The sequence below is a fragment of the Struthio camelus genome, chromosome 1 (assembly GCF_040807025.1).
Source record: "Struthio camelus isolate bStrCam1 chromosome 1, bStrCam1.hap1, whole genome shotgun sequence".
Classification (NCBI taxonomy): domain Eukaryota; kingdom Metazoa; phylum Chordata; class Aves; order Struthioniformes; family Struthionidae; genus Struthio; species Struthio camelus.
The window spans coordinates 214779567-214797776 of record NC_090942.1 but is presented as its reverse complement, the minus strand read 5'-3'; the positions used below and the strand labels follow the sequence as shown (position 1 = coordinate 214797776).

The 18210-nt window shown below is 40.1% G+C and overlaps 1 protein-coding gene across 1 annotated transcript in view; it reads left to right on the top strand.

Moving 5' to 3' along the window:
• The window catches only part of TYR (tyrosinase), a 54286-nt gene extending 46636 nt beyond the window's left edge, over positions 1-7650 (top strand). The window contains exon 5 of the mRNA XM_009689092.2: positions 7199-7650. Within this exon, the coding sequence (XP_009687387.1) occupies positions 7199-7422 (224 nt within the window). The 3' untranslated portion in view covers positions 7423-7650. The remainder of the gene's footprint in view (positions 1-7198) is intronic.
• Positions 7651-18210: the final 10560 nt, after the last annotated feature.

Sequence of the window (18210 nt, the reverse complement as noted above, 5' to 3'; positions counted from 1 at the left end):
GAAATAGAAGATTTCTTAGATGCTTTGGCCCAATCCATTATACATATGGACCACTGGAATGATCAGACATGTCTCTTGTGTTCACTGTTATCAAAACCTATCCTGGATATCGGATGCAGTTATCATCTTTGCAAAACACTGGCAACTCAATGAGTACGTCACTGGCATGTTTGCTTTTTGTGTCTAAGGTAGAAAACTTTCTGTGAAAGCATCTGTTCATTTAAAAGGCAATTGAGAGCTGAAGGTCCAGTAACTGTATAGCAAAAGCACCAGAGATATTTTAACAAAACTAGCATTCTCACTGCTTTTTGTCTTTATCAGACAATAACAGTTCTCAGGGCACCTCTGCTTTTCTGAAAGAGCTTACTTAATGATGAAGGTGCATAGTTTCTGCACACCTGATAAACTGTGCAAGCGTGCATTCAGCTTGTTCATTCAATTCTCCAGTTAAGTAAAATCTGGCTTGTGATGTAGAGTCATCCAGAAAACACATTTTTATGATTGATTATTTTATGTGTAAGAAAAGAAATCCGTAGCCCACCTGGATAACTTTTAAGGCATTTTGTACTACAATACAGAGACAGAAGTAATTATTTCTTCTAACTTGCCATACACAATTTGACCAACCCCAATTTTTCAAATGGAAAATAATTTCAAAAACACTTAAGCTATAATCTCAAAATTGTTTTTTTCATTTTATTAAGTCATCTTTGCCCTTTGTTCAAGTTTCCGTATTTTTATTTTTGATCAAGACTAGATGAATATATACCTATTTTTAACGAAACCCACTAGTTTCCTGAAATCTCATGACACAATGTATAATAGTACCACTAAAAATGCCAAATACCATGACAGTCAGAAATAGTGAGCACTGAACTGGTAAGCAGTAAATTAGTTACCATTTAACAATCCAGTTCGGTTGCCTCCTGATCTCTTCCCTCTTCCTCGGGGAGCATGTACTGCTCAGAAAATGAAATTCTTATTAAATTCTACCCGTGTTCTTAATACAGAAGTAAAGAAAGTAGCTCCTTAATTATTTGAAAGAGCAACACAAAGTGTGAAATTCAGCGTCATTTAGAAAGCCCAGATAATCCTGAGACGTTGCTCAACCTTTTGTTAATCTCACTGAGAGGAAGGGAGTTTAAGGCAGTTTTCATCTGAAGGACAGAACAGGTTACAAGTGGAAAATGGGCTAGAATTTTGAAATGCAGGTATGGATTTTCTCAATATTTCAGTATTTAAAAACAGATTTTCCCTAGCTAGGAGTGCTAGATTCTTGTTAAGAGTAAACAGGAACTTCTTGGTAGAAGAGCTGAAGAAGGAAAGCCTGCCTCCAGCAGAACAGAAAGTATGGGTCTGTCAGTGGCAGCCAGGAGTCGCTAGACTCCTGGAAAAAGTTACAAAGGTAGAAAAAATAACGGCAGTGAAGATCTGGGTGGATGAGCGTAGGTAGAATTTCTTCAGATCTTCCTAACGAGGGGGAAGAGGAAGAACAGAGGAACAGGAATGGATAGAATGAGGAATGAACAAATAAACCAGGTTTTGTTTGGTTTTAACACAAGTAACTGGAGAAAAGCAGCAATGGCAGCAGCTCTGAGTTAGAGCACCAACAAATTTTAGGGATAAAGCAGTTCTATAACATTGTGAGGCTGGTTACAAGAAATAAAAGTGGGAAAGCATCCAATGAGAAAATGATATTTTAATGCTAAATTATATTGATGTTGTCCCGTGGGGAAAAAGCTGATGCCTGGAGTCCTTCTTTCTACTGAAAAATGAATTAGTGTGGGAGAGACTGTGGATATTTTAACTGTAGATTCATTCATTTTTATACATGTGACAGCCCTGGAAGAGAAGTGGTCACAAACACTATACACCGAAATCCATCCTTCGGGAATCAAAGACACATGTCAGAGTCTAGTTTCAGGCTGCTGATTTGAGCAGAAACTGAAGCAGACACCCAGCTCTCTCGGGCACGAGAATCATGAACTGCAAACCTAAAAAAATGGCACGGCTTACTGAGAACGAACATTTGCTGGTACCAATAAAAAGGATTTGGAAGACTAACGGCACCACCTAGCAATGAGTGACAAAACAATATTCTATTGCAAGAGTTATTCCAAGCATTTGCATTTAAGGTTCTGGACTAAGTCTTTTTATTTTTTTCCTTCCTGATGTAGGAACACATAAAAACACAGATAAAGGCCTGACTTTTCCCCGGAAGCTCTCCTTCTCTTAGTGGGAATACTGTCAATGCCTATAAATGTGGTTGGATGTTTCACATTTTTTGAAGAAACAGGCAGCTATCCAATTATAAACCCAAGAATCTAACCATCAGTTGCAATTTTTGAACATCTTAACCAAGGAGCTTTGACTCTGAGGGCAAAGCAAGGGATAAGAGCAGTGTGATTACAGTGTAAAAGGCCAGGAGTACAGCTGTCCTGGCTGGTTGCTCATGAATGTGTTGCAGAAGGAAAACGCAGATCCAGATTCTGACCGTAGCTCGTTTCTATTCATAGATCTTCAGCAATTTGGTTGCAAAATGAGAGCCAGGCAATTAGAAAACGTGGCAACCGGCAAATACAATCGGTACCAAGTGGTGCTGTTCCACGATGGGGGGACTCTGCTGAGTCTCCACACTCACGACCACACGCTGAGTGTGAAAGGACAAGTTTTTGAATTTAAAAGCCTACAGTAAAATAGTGACATGTGCATTAAAATGTGGATGCCGGGATAATAGAACACAATTAAAGATGACAATACTTGCTAAATGCTGACTTGGGATATGGTTTACATTTCTGACACACTTGACTAAACAAAAATTTTTCTTATAAATAAAAGATGAGAAGAGAGCCTCTTGGTCCCGGGGTTTTCCTCAGGCAGAGATAAGGAGATGTAGAATAAGGTTAATTAAAAAATAAGGAGAGAATCAAGAAAATAGAATGTGAAAATATATTCCTCAGAAAGCAGAGTGTGAGCAGACAGTTTGACTGTTATGTAAAGATGCTTCATGGAGGAACACAGACATGGATTTTAAAAACTACTTGTCTGAATCTTTTTTTTTCCTTTTTCCTGGAGGCCTAGGGAAAGGAAATTCATCTTCTGGAGAGTTACTAACACTCTAGTAGCACGTAATGTTGTGGTGGCACATATGAGGTATCCTATAGCCACATCTCACCTCCTTTTTGAGAAATTCGTATAAGCAAACTGTGAAAGAGCAGTTATCAAGTGCAAATTAACTCAGGTTATTCAGCAACAACAACAACAAACTGTGTTGCTCTATAAATATACCCGAGAATATTTGATTTCTCTCCTTTCAATACACCAAAGTAATCCATTTTTGCCTGTAATCCGCTCTGTGGATGTGTTAGCATTGCCAGTGAGTGGGTGGGAACGCACAGCAATGTTACTGTGCAGCAGTAACAGGCAGGGACGACTGTAATCAACTTCAGCACTGAAATATTGATTACAAAATTGTTTATGAAAGTGATTATAATCTGCAGAAAGGGTCTGATTCTCACTGTTCCCAGAGACAGACACACAACAAAGGGTTGGTAGCAAGGGAACGAATCATAGCTTCCTGATTTGCCCACCTTCGGTTTAAGACAGAACTGAAAGGGAGCAGCTTGAATTTACACCAATAAATATTGTGACAATTAGTTGTGTTTCTTTCTTTGGCTGGGCAGAGCTCTTATTTTTAATTTGTGGAATTTACCCTGGAAGGACTTTGCCATTGCCCTAGTCTGTGTAGAAGGAATATATAAAATAGATATATATTCTTCAAAAAACAACAACAACAACAACAAAAAATATATATATAAAGGTGGTTTTGTACATCTTTGGGATCCATTATATCAGTAACATAATTTGAGATCATCACAACAGGAAGACCTCAGGATGCCCAATAATAGATTAGCCATTACATGTTTCTTCTGTTTTAATTATGGAGGAAAAGTCCCTATTATTTCCCTAAATATTGGAGACACATGTTGCTTCACTCTAGATTTACACTGTTGTGTACTGTTGTAACATCAGTAACCTACACAAAATGGACTATTCAGTATTTTTAAATTAACAAAAGGAATGATATGGCGTATTAATAGTAAAAAATGATTTGTTGCTGTTACCTAGAGCTAAAACACTTTGAGAAGAAAGAACTTCAAGAGTTGAGTGCTGAGACTACGGCTGGGGTTAATCACAGTTATTTTGCTATGGGAAAGAGCAGGATGAAGGGATTTGTTGGCATTAGTCACTAATGGAAGACTAGATATCAAGCACCAGCAAAACCTGGGTTCCTCTTACATGATGATGAAGTTATTGACTGGGAGGGCAGTTTTAATCGATGTTCGTGGAACCTTCTGGGGAGGATTTGCGTTTGATTCAAAACAGTGATGGCTCCCACAGAGCAGCTATGTCCTCTATGCACTCTTTTAACACTTTTTCCAAGTAGCCATCAGCAAACCGTCACTGTACTTATGGGTCTAGCACTGTCAGAGACTAAAGCACTATGGTGATGGAGTCCTTGAAATACCAGTTTGCAGGATTTCTGCTGGGCAGGAAGGCCGGACAGCTCACAAGTCTGGGAACAGTCATAGGTTTACTGTTGTGTTACAGTCATATGTTTATAGATTATAGGGAGCCCTGAGATGCTGCATTCTCTGCCCCAGAGTTACTATGGTAACTTTATGATAAAGATACCAGACATCTTTTACACAGCAAAAAGAAGCAGAAAATAGACAATAGATGCCAGGAGGTGGCTCTTGGTTTCGAGCTAATTACAGGAATTGTGGACAGAAGCAAGAGAGAGGCATCTTTGACTGAATATCAGGGATTTAAAAAAACAGATTAGATTAATCCTTTCTGAAAGGACCTGCCATGAAATGCAATAACGCTGTCTCAAAGTCATGTTACATTTTAGCAAGGAGAAGATAGCTCAGAACGCCAATTAATATTGATGGAGGAGCGAGATGGTTGAAGGACAAAGTATGGATTTAAGAAGTCACTTAGAAATCTCTCCTGTCCCAGATAAGTCCTGGAAAGAGAACTTTGTGATAATGCTCTTTTTCAACACCTTTAAGTCAGTATCAAGTTCCTGCCATGTATCAGGTTTCTGTTATCATATCCATCCTCCAATTTAAATATCTAATTGTTTCTAATTCAACTTGTTTATAATATAATCATAAAAGAGCTGGTTTAAAAAAAAATGTTGAGGTTACACAGTCAAGCAGAAAAGTTAAGAATTCCAACATTAAATTTGTCTGCACAGTCATAATTCACCCTCCAGCCTTATATGTATGCATTATCTCTAATTATACACTGCTTTTCCCCAGACTTCCACCTCATTCACTGCACAGCATAGATAGAATTCATTAAGAATCAGATATCCAATTCTTCTTACTTTTAGTTTTCTTTTTCTCAGTTAAGCTGCGTGTAGCCAGATGAATGATTTATTGCACACTCTTAAAACACTATCCTGAAGATGTTTCCTCTTACATTTTTTATTTAGTGCCTATTACTGAAGCAGATGAGTCCTGCAGAGATATTAATTAATATTCATAATACAAAGGATTTGATTGGCTGGTGCTGTCCTCATTTGACAGATGAAAAATGACAAGGTGCCTTGTATACAGAGGTTTTGTGGAGTTCACTCTGAAATATTAAGAATCTAAATTTTTGATAATTCTTAGTGTTACATAGCATTTATATATCTTCTGAGATCAGAAGCAGAAGGCTGAACATGCAGACTGTGGCAAATCCAACTCTAGAATTCAAAACTGGAAAATAAGAACCAGAGAAATAGTAGCCAAACTTTCTCAAAAGTGAAACAGAGTTGTAGGGACAAAGCAAACTATATTCAGGCTAAACTCAGCCTACGCTGGAACTGTGTCTCAGAAAGCAATTCAGACATCAAGTGCTGAGGACTGTTTAACGCTAAGGGTGCCCCAAACCAATAGCATCTTTTCAGAGCGTGGTGCCTTCAAAAGTGCATGCTCAGGAGCACCATGCTTCAAAGAGACGCATGATATCACTTTTCTTGGCACCAGTGAAACTGGGACATGGGCGAGGAGGAATTTGCAGTCCTTTGGGAGTGTAGCACACTAAATGCAGTTGAGCACACCCACGTCAATCCAGCTGCACAATCACTATTTAAAAGTAAACCACAACCTTTCCATAGCTGTCCCCTTTTCTTGTCCTAATAGCTGGTTGCAGCTGGTAACTGGGAGATGTGCATTCCAGATCCTCCTTGGTCTGACAGAACACGTGCTCCCATTTCTCACATACAAGACAACAGGTTGTAGGTGCATTGTGAAGAGGTCACACAGTGAAGTGAGAGCCCTGTATGACAAGGTTTTCATGACTTGTTGGGCCACAGCAAGAAAGATGGGCACATGCACACATACTCATACAGCAAAGCAAGGAGGCAACTGATTCTCCAATTAGGGAGGACCTCCCCTGGATCTCAGAAAGAAAGAAAGCTCCACTTCTTCCTTCAAGGGTTTCTTGTGTGGAGAGAGGCCAGAGAATGATTTTCTACTGCCTCTCCCAGCCCAAGAGACATCAAATGAAATTAGCAGGCGATATGTTCAAACCAAGTGGCAGGAGGTGGCTCTTCACACAGTATGTAAAGATAAGGACCTCCTTAGTGCAAGAAGTTGTGATAAAAGTTCAAAGAGTAGCTGGACAAGCTGATGAAAAAGATAATAAAATCCACTGGTGACTATCACACACGAGGACGCTGCTTCTGGTTCAGGAAATCCCTGAGATGCAAGTTGGTGGAGACTGGGTAATATTTTGTGAAAGGGTCATCATATGCTTGACCTGCTCTTAAACTGTTCTCTAGTACTCTGCTTTGGTTATTGTTGCCGAAAGGATGCTGAGCTAGTGGGTCCTTTGGCCATACTGCATCCATCCGTTCTTGTGTTACACTCTTACAGTTTTGATAAAAAACATAGAGAATACTGGGAACAGTGAACTCTTTTCCTGTCTTTGATACGAAAAATGGGGAAATGTAAACTCTAAAGACTGAAGAGATTTGTTTAAAACTATTTGTGACCTTCAGGTAATTTTTACCAATGTAATATCTTTTTTCACTTTGAGACTTCCATTACTAGCCATTATATAACTATTGGCCTCTATCAGCTACTAGTACACTATATAATATAAAAGGACCTTTCTTTTTCTGCCTTTTTTTTCCCCCCAGCATTTGGTTCCTTCCAGGACTTTTTAATACCCTATCTTGAGCAAGCTCGTCAGATCTGGGCCTGGTTGGTTGGTGCAGCCGTGATTGGTGGCATAATTACCGCTCTGCTCACAGGGATCGCTTTCACCTGCAGGAAGAAAAGAAGAGGAACTTCTGCAGAGATACAGCCCTTGCTCATAGAAAGTGAAGATTACAACAATATGTCTTATCAATCCAATTTATAAAGGCCTCTAGTAATTCAGTGGTGTTACTAAGGTGCTAATCAAGCATACAGGGTTTGATTCATGTTTACAGATACGTTGTTGAGATGTGCTGCATAAGCACGCTGGACAGTATTGTTCGTTATGTCTCCTGTAACCTCCAGTGTTGCACAATATTACCAGTTTCACCCCTACAAAATTTCACAAATCCAACATAAGTTACCATACCACCCAAGGTACCGTGTATTTCCTATGCAGATGCTTGATTAAATAATGTTCCTATGAAACCAGACTGTCTCCACTTTTTTCATATATCTTCTTACAATTGCAGGCTGCAATCCCACAGCTCAATGCATGCAAAGAAATGCATAGGGCCCAAGTTAGGTACCTGGATCCAGTGAGAGGTGCCTGACTGCAAGATCGGTGCTATGGTGTTGTGTAGAGCCTTTTGGTTTAGTAAGAGAAATGCGCTGTGCCTCTGAGTAGAGCGAATGATCCACAGACACATTTTTCTTTTAAGGTAGAAGCATTTCCTCTCCAGCTCCAGTAATGTCCTGTTTGTCCTTGATTGAATGCCATCAACAGCGGGAAGCAGGCTCTCAGAAAAATCACTTCTCACTTTTTTCAAGCATTTTGGTTCATCTTTTGCTATATTGTTTTTTTATTGTCTGGGGTGCTGAAGATTTTTTAGGAGAGGAAATCTAATCTCACTCTTTTCTAAAAATAATCTATGTATCACAAAACAAGGTATCTAGTAACATGGCGAGTCTTAACCCAAAAGAATCCCTGCTTTTTGGGAATGATGATTCCAACTGGCTTTTAATAGTTCCAAAGCACACCTCTAGCAAGAAGCATAAATTCATAATGGTCCTTAAAATTAGATGTTTACTGCTTGTTTGGTTCAGAGAAAACCCATCACTTTCTGGTCATCTTTCAAAAAAATTAATAGATCATTGAGGCAAGGGCTATGACTTTTGTCCTTGAGAGACCTGCTCTACTCATGGTAATGTTGCAGTCCTGGCTTCTTCCACATATGTTTTGGCTGACAGAATAGTACTGTGGTTAAAGCCATAGAATCAACCTTTAGGGACTGAAGACCCGTTCCCAGATCAGATATAGAATTTCTATGTTATTCTGGACAAATTATGTGCTACTCTCTACCTCAGTTCCTTACCCATTATGTAGGGGATATTAATATTACTCCTCCTCATAAGATTTCCAGAAATAATATTCATTGTTTGCTGAGATACGCTTAGGTGGTTGCAGTGAAGAGGACAACAAAAGAGCCTAAAGGGAGACGTATACTCCTTGATATAACTGCTTAGAGAAACAAAAGAAAAATAACGATCAAATAACTTTCTATATCAGTGCTTGCTTACCCACCACATTTCAGCATAACGGTGTTATGCTCCACAACGGTCCTCGCCCGGCCATCCCACACTGCCACCGCAGAGCCATCTTCCAGACCACATGGGAGTTGCCATGGTGCCATGGTGCCCTTCCTTGAGTGCAGCTCAGCCACGCACCGTGAGCACCTTGAAGACCGAGCAGTTAGCGGGGGTGAAGGGGCTGAGGGAGGGAAGGTGAGCAGAAAAGAAGGGAAGACATTGCATCGTCTGAAAATGGGGGAGAAACATGTACTTTGACCATTGGTCTGAGTACTCTTTCCTAGTCAAAATGCCATGCAAGCTCTCAGATGAGCTTTTTTCTCTCACAGCTGCCTCCAATGAGAATCCTCATGGAGCAATAAAAGGCTTTATTTTTATATTTTTGAATGGGATATCTACATGTTTTAACTTCCTTTTCATGGTAATTGGTTTGGAATTGTCCTCTGAACTATAGAAAGAGCAATTCTTTACAGAGTAGAGGAGGCAAAAAACCTTAAGTGGCTCGGTTGTCAGCTGGGAAGGGTCTTCCCTAAGCAGATATTTGTATAGGGGATGTGCTGCTGTGTTTCCTCGCATCAGAGTGTTAATATCCACATAAATCCCTCTCCTCATGTGAAAATCCTGTTTTCCAAGAGTCGACAAAGAAACCTGCAGCCTCTCAGTCATCCACGACTGAACATCATAGTCACATAAACAGGCAGAGTGGGAGGTGAGAATAAAACTATTAGCATACCAGACCGTCAAAGGTCACAAGGTATACCCTCAAATCCAGCCATATTCCATCCCTAGCAGGTAGGTGACTGACTTGTGTCTGCTGAATCTGGTCTATTGCCCTGATTAAAAAAGGCATGGGCTGAAATTGTCTCCAACTCAGCAAAGCACAGGCTAAGGGCTTTTGCTGAATGAACCTGTTTTCTTGTGTGAAAGACTCCAGTCCCAAACTTGAAAGAGCTTGTCACTTTTCCTATGGCTTCTGACTGATGAGCTGAGATATTAGTAGTGTAATGCTCTCCAGTATCTTAGAAAATGTTAAAAATAAACTGATTGCATGGGACTTTGACTGCTTGCTCGGCACTGAGGCATCAGAAAAAGGAAAGGAATTCTATGAAGGTAATATTTCCAGTGGTCAGTTCAGATTTTTAATTTATACTCTGTATAACATAGAATATTTTGTTGGTAGAAATAAATACGAGTAGAAAAAAAAAAAAGATTTGAATTTTGACTTCTTAGAGGTTGATTTTCTTCAAAGTCAGATAAACACAAAGATTTTTATTCAGTTTCTTTGAGGGATCTACTCAAATGCTACAAATAGTAGCTATTTGTTTAATTACTCTGGACTATTTCAACTAACTAAAACGGGAGGAAACATGGGAGTCCTGATATTCATACAGCTGAAAAAAGCCCTTTTGTGCTCAGGGATTCTTCTTAAAACCTTATTTTTTGTCTTCAATGACTATGGAGCACAGATTTGATTAAAATATTTAATTATGCAATTCTTATTCTTAGAAATTCTTCTGAACAAATCCAAGAAAAGATATCAGAAGAGTTTCAAAAGAAAAGTCTCTGGGGGCAGGGAAGGGTAGGATCAAAATAATTAAAAAATGTTTTTCAAAATGCAGCTGTTCACAGCAGCCGAAGTGTGAAGATTCCCTAGGAATCGCCAGCTCCCAATCCCCCTCTGCTCTAGCAGCCAAATGGAGAGAGGGGAACACGAAAATGGAGGGAGCTGCAGTGGGCTTGAGAGCGAAAGGCTTTTTTTTTTTTTTAATTTATGGATGAGTAGGGCCTAAAGGTTAGGGCACATGCTTACTCCTGGGCTCAGACATGTAAGGTAAGTGCTGAGGGACCTCCCCTGTGGATGCTTTCCTAAGAGGGGCAATGGAGTGCCTTTGGGCAGAAACACAAATCGCAGCTGGGTTGCTGATCTCCTAGGCGAACGCTCAAGCAACCTACAAGGAGAAAACGAAAGAGGAGATAAGAAGGGAGGAGGGCAGAGCGGCCCCCTCTGTTTTGAAGGAAGAGAATGATGTTCCCCTTTGGTTTTAACAGAAGCAACGTAATTCCATGAGGCTGTGCGTGCAGTGCAGGCTCACTGCACTGTTTAAGCAGAGCTTAAACACAACCCTGTCTCCGCCCTTTTCTTTGGCTGGCCAAGGTGGCTTCCAGTATGGTGGTTCACTTTCTAAGACAAGAAGCTCTTTGCCAGCATTAGGCAGTTGCATGTGGAGTCTGTTTTGATGGGACCAATGTCTGAAAAATTGGCATTATGATATTTGGTGCCATAAAAATGGAGATCTTTTGTATATAGCCCATGCAACCATACATTGCTTTGATCTCAGTGGGGTTGGAGTTAAGTTTACCTGAAAGTATTTTTCAGACCAGGACCCCACCAGCTTCAGCATTCGGGGACATGCCTGCAGTATCATATAGTGAGGCAAAAATATTGTGTGGCTTTGGCAGTCAGACATCTTTAGGATCCCTGGCAGCTTCATTATGATGTAATCAGTATTGTAGGTCTCTGGCCTTTATTGTGGAGTGATACCTCTGTGAAGTCTTTCATTTTCTAGGCTGATCTCTTTCTTTCCAGGACTGTTAAGAATCATGTTTTGTCCAGGCAGGACAAAGAGCAGCTGTCAGTCTTTTTCTTTTTGTTCTCCCTTCTGCAATTTTACAAAATTCATATTTTTAGCATCTTTCCTCTCCACAGAGATAAATCTAGAAGTCACCATCTGTGTATATGAATGGGTGGGTGTAGGGATGCAAAGCGTTTTGAACCAGTCTCCATAGTGAACTGAAAATTGGCAGCAATGAGACCTTGTCATTAAAAATGGCCTTTTCCTGTGATTTTTGTAATAAACTGAACTAGAAATGAAGTTGCAATATAACTACAGAAAATAAACTTGTATTTGCTTACCATTTTTTCAGCCATCAGGCTTTCTTATTTATACTTGATAGTTCCCTATGTACCTGCATGTTAACTCCTTTTCCTAAGGGGGTCAGGCATGCAGAATTCACACAGTGTCTAAAAGTTCTGGAAAGCTACTGGATCAGGAGAATATATGGAGAAACTTACTCTTCCACTCCACAAGCACAGAATCCCCTTTGAAATAAAGGGAAGAATTCAGCAATAAATATTAATTATAGATCCTAACTGTGGCCTGTCATTTTGGATCGTCTCCCTTCACGCAACTTGATCCAGCCTTACACGACCTTCCCTTTCACATCACCACATAGTGCACTGATTTATCTGTCAGGTGAGGGATCCTTGAGGGTGCAGCAGTGGGACAGGACTGTACTACAGAGGCTGGCATATTAATGGCAATGCCAGCCAGCACGCAGGCATGGTACATACACCATCACCCTGTGAGTGTGCAAGACAGATTCTAAAGGAATTTGTGTGTATAAAAACATCTCCTTGATTTTTCTCATTATTTTCAACTAAAAGAAGCATGTGGTCAGGCAATAGTAAGCAAATAAAGTATTTTCAGGTGGATTACATGTTGAAGACAACTTTTCACACATTTTCTGGCAATTGTAACCCCATTAAAATGTTTCTTGTTTTCACTGCTTCTTGGAGGATTTAAGCGTGATCATTTTACTGTGCTACATTTTCAAGCTGCTGTACATCTTTCCAAGCACTTCTGACAACAGTGCCATAAATACAAATACAGGAAAGTAGTCTGCAGAGCCGCTTAGCTCTTAGGGCAGAGCCATGCACCGGGTATTGCATACCAATACAACACTCCTTGTAATCAGACTTTGTTTTTCTCCATCAACGACTGATGCTGAAAAGCTGTCTTACAACACTAATGACATTGCTCACCTTCATTCCTCTCTGCAAGCCATTTAAAATAAATAGCCCGTATGCACCACAAAATAATATAGCTTTCAGGAAGGGTGTTAAAAAGTTATGTTCTTTGTATGCGACCCCTTCATGCAAAAACCAGAACACTGGAAAATGCCCTGACTATTTTGTCACAGAGAAAAACATTTCAGGAAGATCTTCTATAATAAGGATGTTAAAGGACTGAATTGTCTTCTCATCAATTTACTGGGATATTGGCAGGGTGGAAAATGCTAGCCCATTAATGGTGCTCTGTTAAACTTACTTTAGACTGATTTCATTGTCAGATGATTGACTGTATAGAATGAAATATATACATGGCTAGATAGTTGGAAAAATATCAAATGACTGAGACTGTGACAATATCCTGTATATAGAACTTTTTTTTGGTTTAATTATTAAAAAATGTGATTTTTTTTTACTGAAGCACAATGCATGTCCCAGCATGATAGAGCGACAGTCACAGAGGAGTGAGGGGAGGAGTGATGCACTTCACTCGCAAGAGAGAAGCAGCAACATGTTTTATTGATATAAGACAGTGGTTTAACAAAGATCAAAGGTAAATAAGACAGTGCTTTAACGAGGGTCGATGGCAAGGTTCACCCAGTTATTTACTGCATGGAGGACAGTGTTAGACAAAAGTGTCGAGGACCCCTCCTGTTGAGTCACAAGGCTCAGAATGGACCCTCTTGCTTTCTAAACTCCTTCTCAGAGGAGTCGAGGTGCAGCTGGATTCAATCTGAGTTCCAGACTTGGTCAACGGTTTATGTCTAAGGATTAAGCGCACAATCAATCAAAGTCACTTAGCAAAGTTTGCAAAGTTTCAGCATGCTATTAGCCACTTACCGAGGATCTGGCGTGAGCAAAGAATCTCTTGACCACAAGGAGTAACCTTGAGAGGCGTCCCTACTCAAGGGGAGATTCATCGCCATGCCGCCAGCTGCTGTGCAGGAGAGCTCAACGGGCTCTGGGCTGCAGCGCTATTTATGGGGTAAGATGATTGACTCATAGTCACATATGCATACCGGCCATACCTTAGCAGGTGCATGTTCAACTAGTCCTTGGCTATCGTGCCAGATTCTGCTCTGATGCAGCCATCCCGATGGGAACGCAGCTGTCACGACTGCTATTGATGGCAAGATACACACACGAGAACAGAAGGGGTGCTTTATGACTGTATTCGTACAATAGCAGTGGAAGTCGTACAACATGCATGTATATGTGGGCACGTAGCTGTACGTATGTGTGTACAGACAAACTCTATAAGGTCTCTTTCCTGCTCCCCCATCACATGGATGACATTGCAGCCATTTATATCAGGAAAAAGTGAATACATGATTAGTCAAGTCAGAAAAGCAGTGATCAGTTTTCACTTTGATCTTGTTAATTAATGCCACAGTGACCATGGAAGATACTGACTAACAGAGAATCTGGGCTTCATGCCTCCTTTCACACCGCCATGGACTTGAGATGCTATTTTAAAATTCTTTGTAGTCTCTTAATTCCATAGCCTGTGGTCCCAGTTATTCAACCCAGAGGCGAGATTTGCAAAGCACCAACATCCCATTAGCATTCCAGGAAAATCAAGCTCTTCACAACTCTCACTTAGGTGCCTAGATGAAAACGAAACATTTCTGCCCTTCATTCTGTTGCTTGTAACTTTTGCACACCAAGCCACTTCTAGTTACTTTCATTGTGACAAATATACCTAAATCCACAAGATTTTGTACCACAACTTAAAAATTAGGCCTTTTATCTCATCCCGGGAGCCATGGCACTCCAGAGCACTGTACTGTGATGCCTGTAGGGCAGCAGTCACTTTAGAAATTGTTTAGCGGTTTGGATACAGATGACAGATCAGGAGGTCACTGCAGTCACCAAAATTAAGGTGCCATTCTCCCAGTAGGAGAGGTACTACTGTAAAAACTCAGAGGAAGATTCATTTGGAAAATCAATGTGTAGAAAGGTCAGAAACTTTGAGTTAACAAAATGAGTTTTCAGGAAAACCAGAAGGACCATTTTGGGGAAGGGAGACAGAACAAGTCAATGGTTACTCAGACCATCAGTCATTAGACCACAATGCACACTTTCAGATTAGAAAATGCACTGTTATTAAGTTCAAGCTAATGCTTACGCATATGCTAAACAAGTCATCAGAGAGACTAATGATAAATCATGGGGCTATTAAATTTATGAGAACTAAATTTGGGAGGAGTTGAGAGAGGGAAACGGATGAAAGGTGCAGATTATTTTAAGATATCTCACATACAGAAATGACGATAGGTTTTCAGGAGAAACAATCCAAGTCGCACTGATGAAACAAATTATTTCAATTATTTCTTTTGAGCCCTCCTGCAACATGCACATGAATGGAATGAGTTTTTGGGCACATGTAAAGTTCTCTGTAGTGAACAGGGCTCTGAACAGACTGTGCAGCTGCTCCCCAGCTTTCAAGAGGTTGGAGGCACTAGCAATCAGGTACTGACCCCTTTCACCTCAGATTTCAGATTCAGGAGCAGGTAAGGAAACATGTACCTGTGCTCCTCAACTTTGTAACACGCATAGCTTTTCAGTTGACTGTCTAGCTGAGATATTCTGGGGTGTGTGGGGAGTCCAGTTCACCTGTTTTATGCACTTAACCAGCACCTGCATTTTAGGTCCATAAAGGGCCGCCTTCCCCAAATAAGTGAGTGCATTCCCTACAACATCAATGAAGGGGAGGAAGGGCTTCTGAAAGATATTTGATATGCTGAAGTGTAGCTGTCCAAATCAGGTGAATCATATCTCCCTCGAGGTCTTCACAGGCTTTCACGTCTCCCCACTAGTGCCATAATAAAGGCATGCATTGATTTTAGGAGACTCAGCTCATTAAAAAACGGACCTTTATGAGAGGTTGGTGCCTGACCTGGGCACAGCTGCTGCCCAGTCCCTGGCTGTGGTTACCCTCTGTGGCTGTACAAGAGCTCATCCCTTAGGTGAGAGCAGTCTTTGCTTGCCAACGCCTGTCCTTCTGCGCATTACACAATCAAGTACATATCATGATCAATGATGCCTATACAGAGCTGAAGTGGGGAGGAGGAAGTATAATTTTTTCTCTGCTGCTAGAAGGCAGGCAAAAGACTGCAGTATTTTTCTGCTCTGCTGTCCAGAGCAAGCAGAGTTCCCCTTCTTGCTTTAGCATTTTTAGGTAAGTTTTGACAAAATAAATAGTCACCCATTTTTTTGCCAGTTCCACTTTTCTTATACAAACAAGATTTTCCTGTTAATTAAATGTATTTGTGACATATACCTGTTCCCATGAACTCTCTCCAAATATCACACAGAAAATCAAAGCTTGTGAGCCAAACACAATCTGCCAAACCTCATTACTTGGCCAACGGGAAGGGGAGTGAGAAGGGACATTCTTCGCAAAGAAAAACACCACCATCTTTTTTTAAAGTATCAATATTTCCTATTGCAACTCTGCCCAACCTGCCACTAATCCTGTCTTAAGTATAAATAAACATCTTTTTCATTTCCACAATAATGAAATTCTTCAATGAAGTGGAGGAGTTAACTTCTGCATGTTTGTAACCCAATAATTAAAAATAAATGAGAAAGAATTTACAGTATTTACTTCATCTTGCTACGGTTAAACTTCTCATCCTGGATGGCACTTTTTGCTATCGTTATATCAACAGCACTCTGGAAAATAAAGTGACAAAGTACAACATGGAGATTGATATATGCAGTTTCATTGCATATCCTCATTTCTCAAAAATAATTAATTAATCAGAACTTTTGACAGCCATTCTGAAATCTGAGAAGTCTGCACACTTTCATTTTCTTGAGACAATTTGTGTTTCATATGTAATTTTTCTGAAAAAAACACAATACTGCCAGATGTAGAAATGATTATGCGAACGGCTACCAGGACATTCAACATCTTGCAGAAAGACTGAGTGACTGCTTTAGCCTTCAGTGCACGAAAAAGACCCATTATGAAGTCACCAGGAAGTTTTATTTCATCCTTGTTTTAGGATCAGCAGTATCTTGAAGTTCACAACAAAGTATCAGTTCATCATTAAAATCTATTGACATCAATGCATTTGAGCAGGTACTTCAAATGAAATACATTGCGAAATACTTCACCAAACTGGGCAGACTAAAGCTAGCATCCAGATTATGTTTCACATTGTAAAGATTTCAAGTGCTATTCCCGCATCTTAAGTAGGAAGGATCTCTATACAGTTCTGACATGGGAGGGAACTTTGCTTCTCACCGCTTTTGGTAGGTTCAGGATCAGAGGCTTGCTGTTTTCTATTCTCACTGCGCTCTAAAAGGACAACAACATGCAGAACACAGAAGATGAATGGTGTTTTTCTAAGTTCCAGTCATGGGATGAATGTGTATGAGAATGAAATACACTTATCCTGCTTCTGATTTGGTCTCATAATCAAATATGCAATAAGAATATATTTGACATTGTCCTGCAGTTCAGTTGCTCTGAATTTGTTAGAAATTCAGACAGCATATGAAGTTAAGCATGTGCCTAATATTTAAGTCACAGAAAATGGCTCTGGGAATGATTCAGACGCCTAAACAAGGGTTCCTACAGTAGCTTTGGTACCTAGGGTTTCCTACCTGGATTCCTGCTGCCATTCTCGAAGCTCATGGATCTCCTGTGGTTTATCCATCAATCCTGTACGGATGTTTCAAATACCTTACAGTATCTCAAGCAGTATTAGAGCCTCGATTTAAGAAGTAAAATCCCACCCTCCCCTGCAGGTAGTAATATGTAATTACATATACACACACACAATGCTTCCGTGATTAAAGCAGCATGGCATTAATTAAAACCAGTTCACAAACAGCAACTCAACTATGTTTTGCTCAGTCTAGGAATGGTTGTTTATTCCAAAGTCACGAAGCTTCCTGTAAAGTAAATACCTTGAGAGTACAGTGCTATAATTATACGATGAATAAATGCATGGTGCTTTGTCAAATACAAGACAAGACATAAACTCAAGTTAGGGCTTCCTGCTAGCATAAAAGATTGTAACAATAGCATCCGAACAGCAACATAACTGAGCAGCGGGATAGTTTATTTGTTAGGATTGCCAATAAGATAAAATGGTTGATTTGTTCTAGTATTTTTAGAAAGCAGCACCCTTTTTCTACTGCAACCAGAATCTTGCAATTTAACTAAATAAATTAGAAGTGCAGGAATATTTAGGGATCCATGAGCCATGGAAAACAATACAGCATGATGCTAGGGAAATGCTTAAAACTCTTCTCATCATGTATGCAAACAGAAGGTGGGATTTTTAGAAAGAAACCTAATGCAGTTGGGTATAAAAACTTCAGTGAACTTCTTGAATATCCCACTTTGAAAATCCTAAGCAAAGTGGTTTGTTTGTGGGGAAACTGAGAAAAACCATGGGACAGAGCTCAGGATTCCTCCTTGTTCCCTTCTGTAGCCAGTTATTTGCACCTTCTCTTACAATACTGTATAATTAAGAAGGGGGCATCACAGACAAAAGGTTCCTACACATGACCCAGGAAAAAGAGAGAGAGGTAAAAAAAAAAAAAAAAAAATCC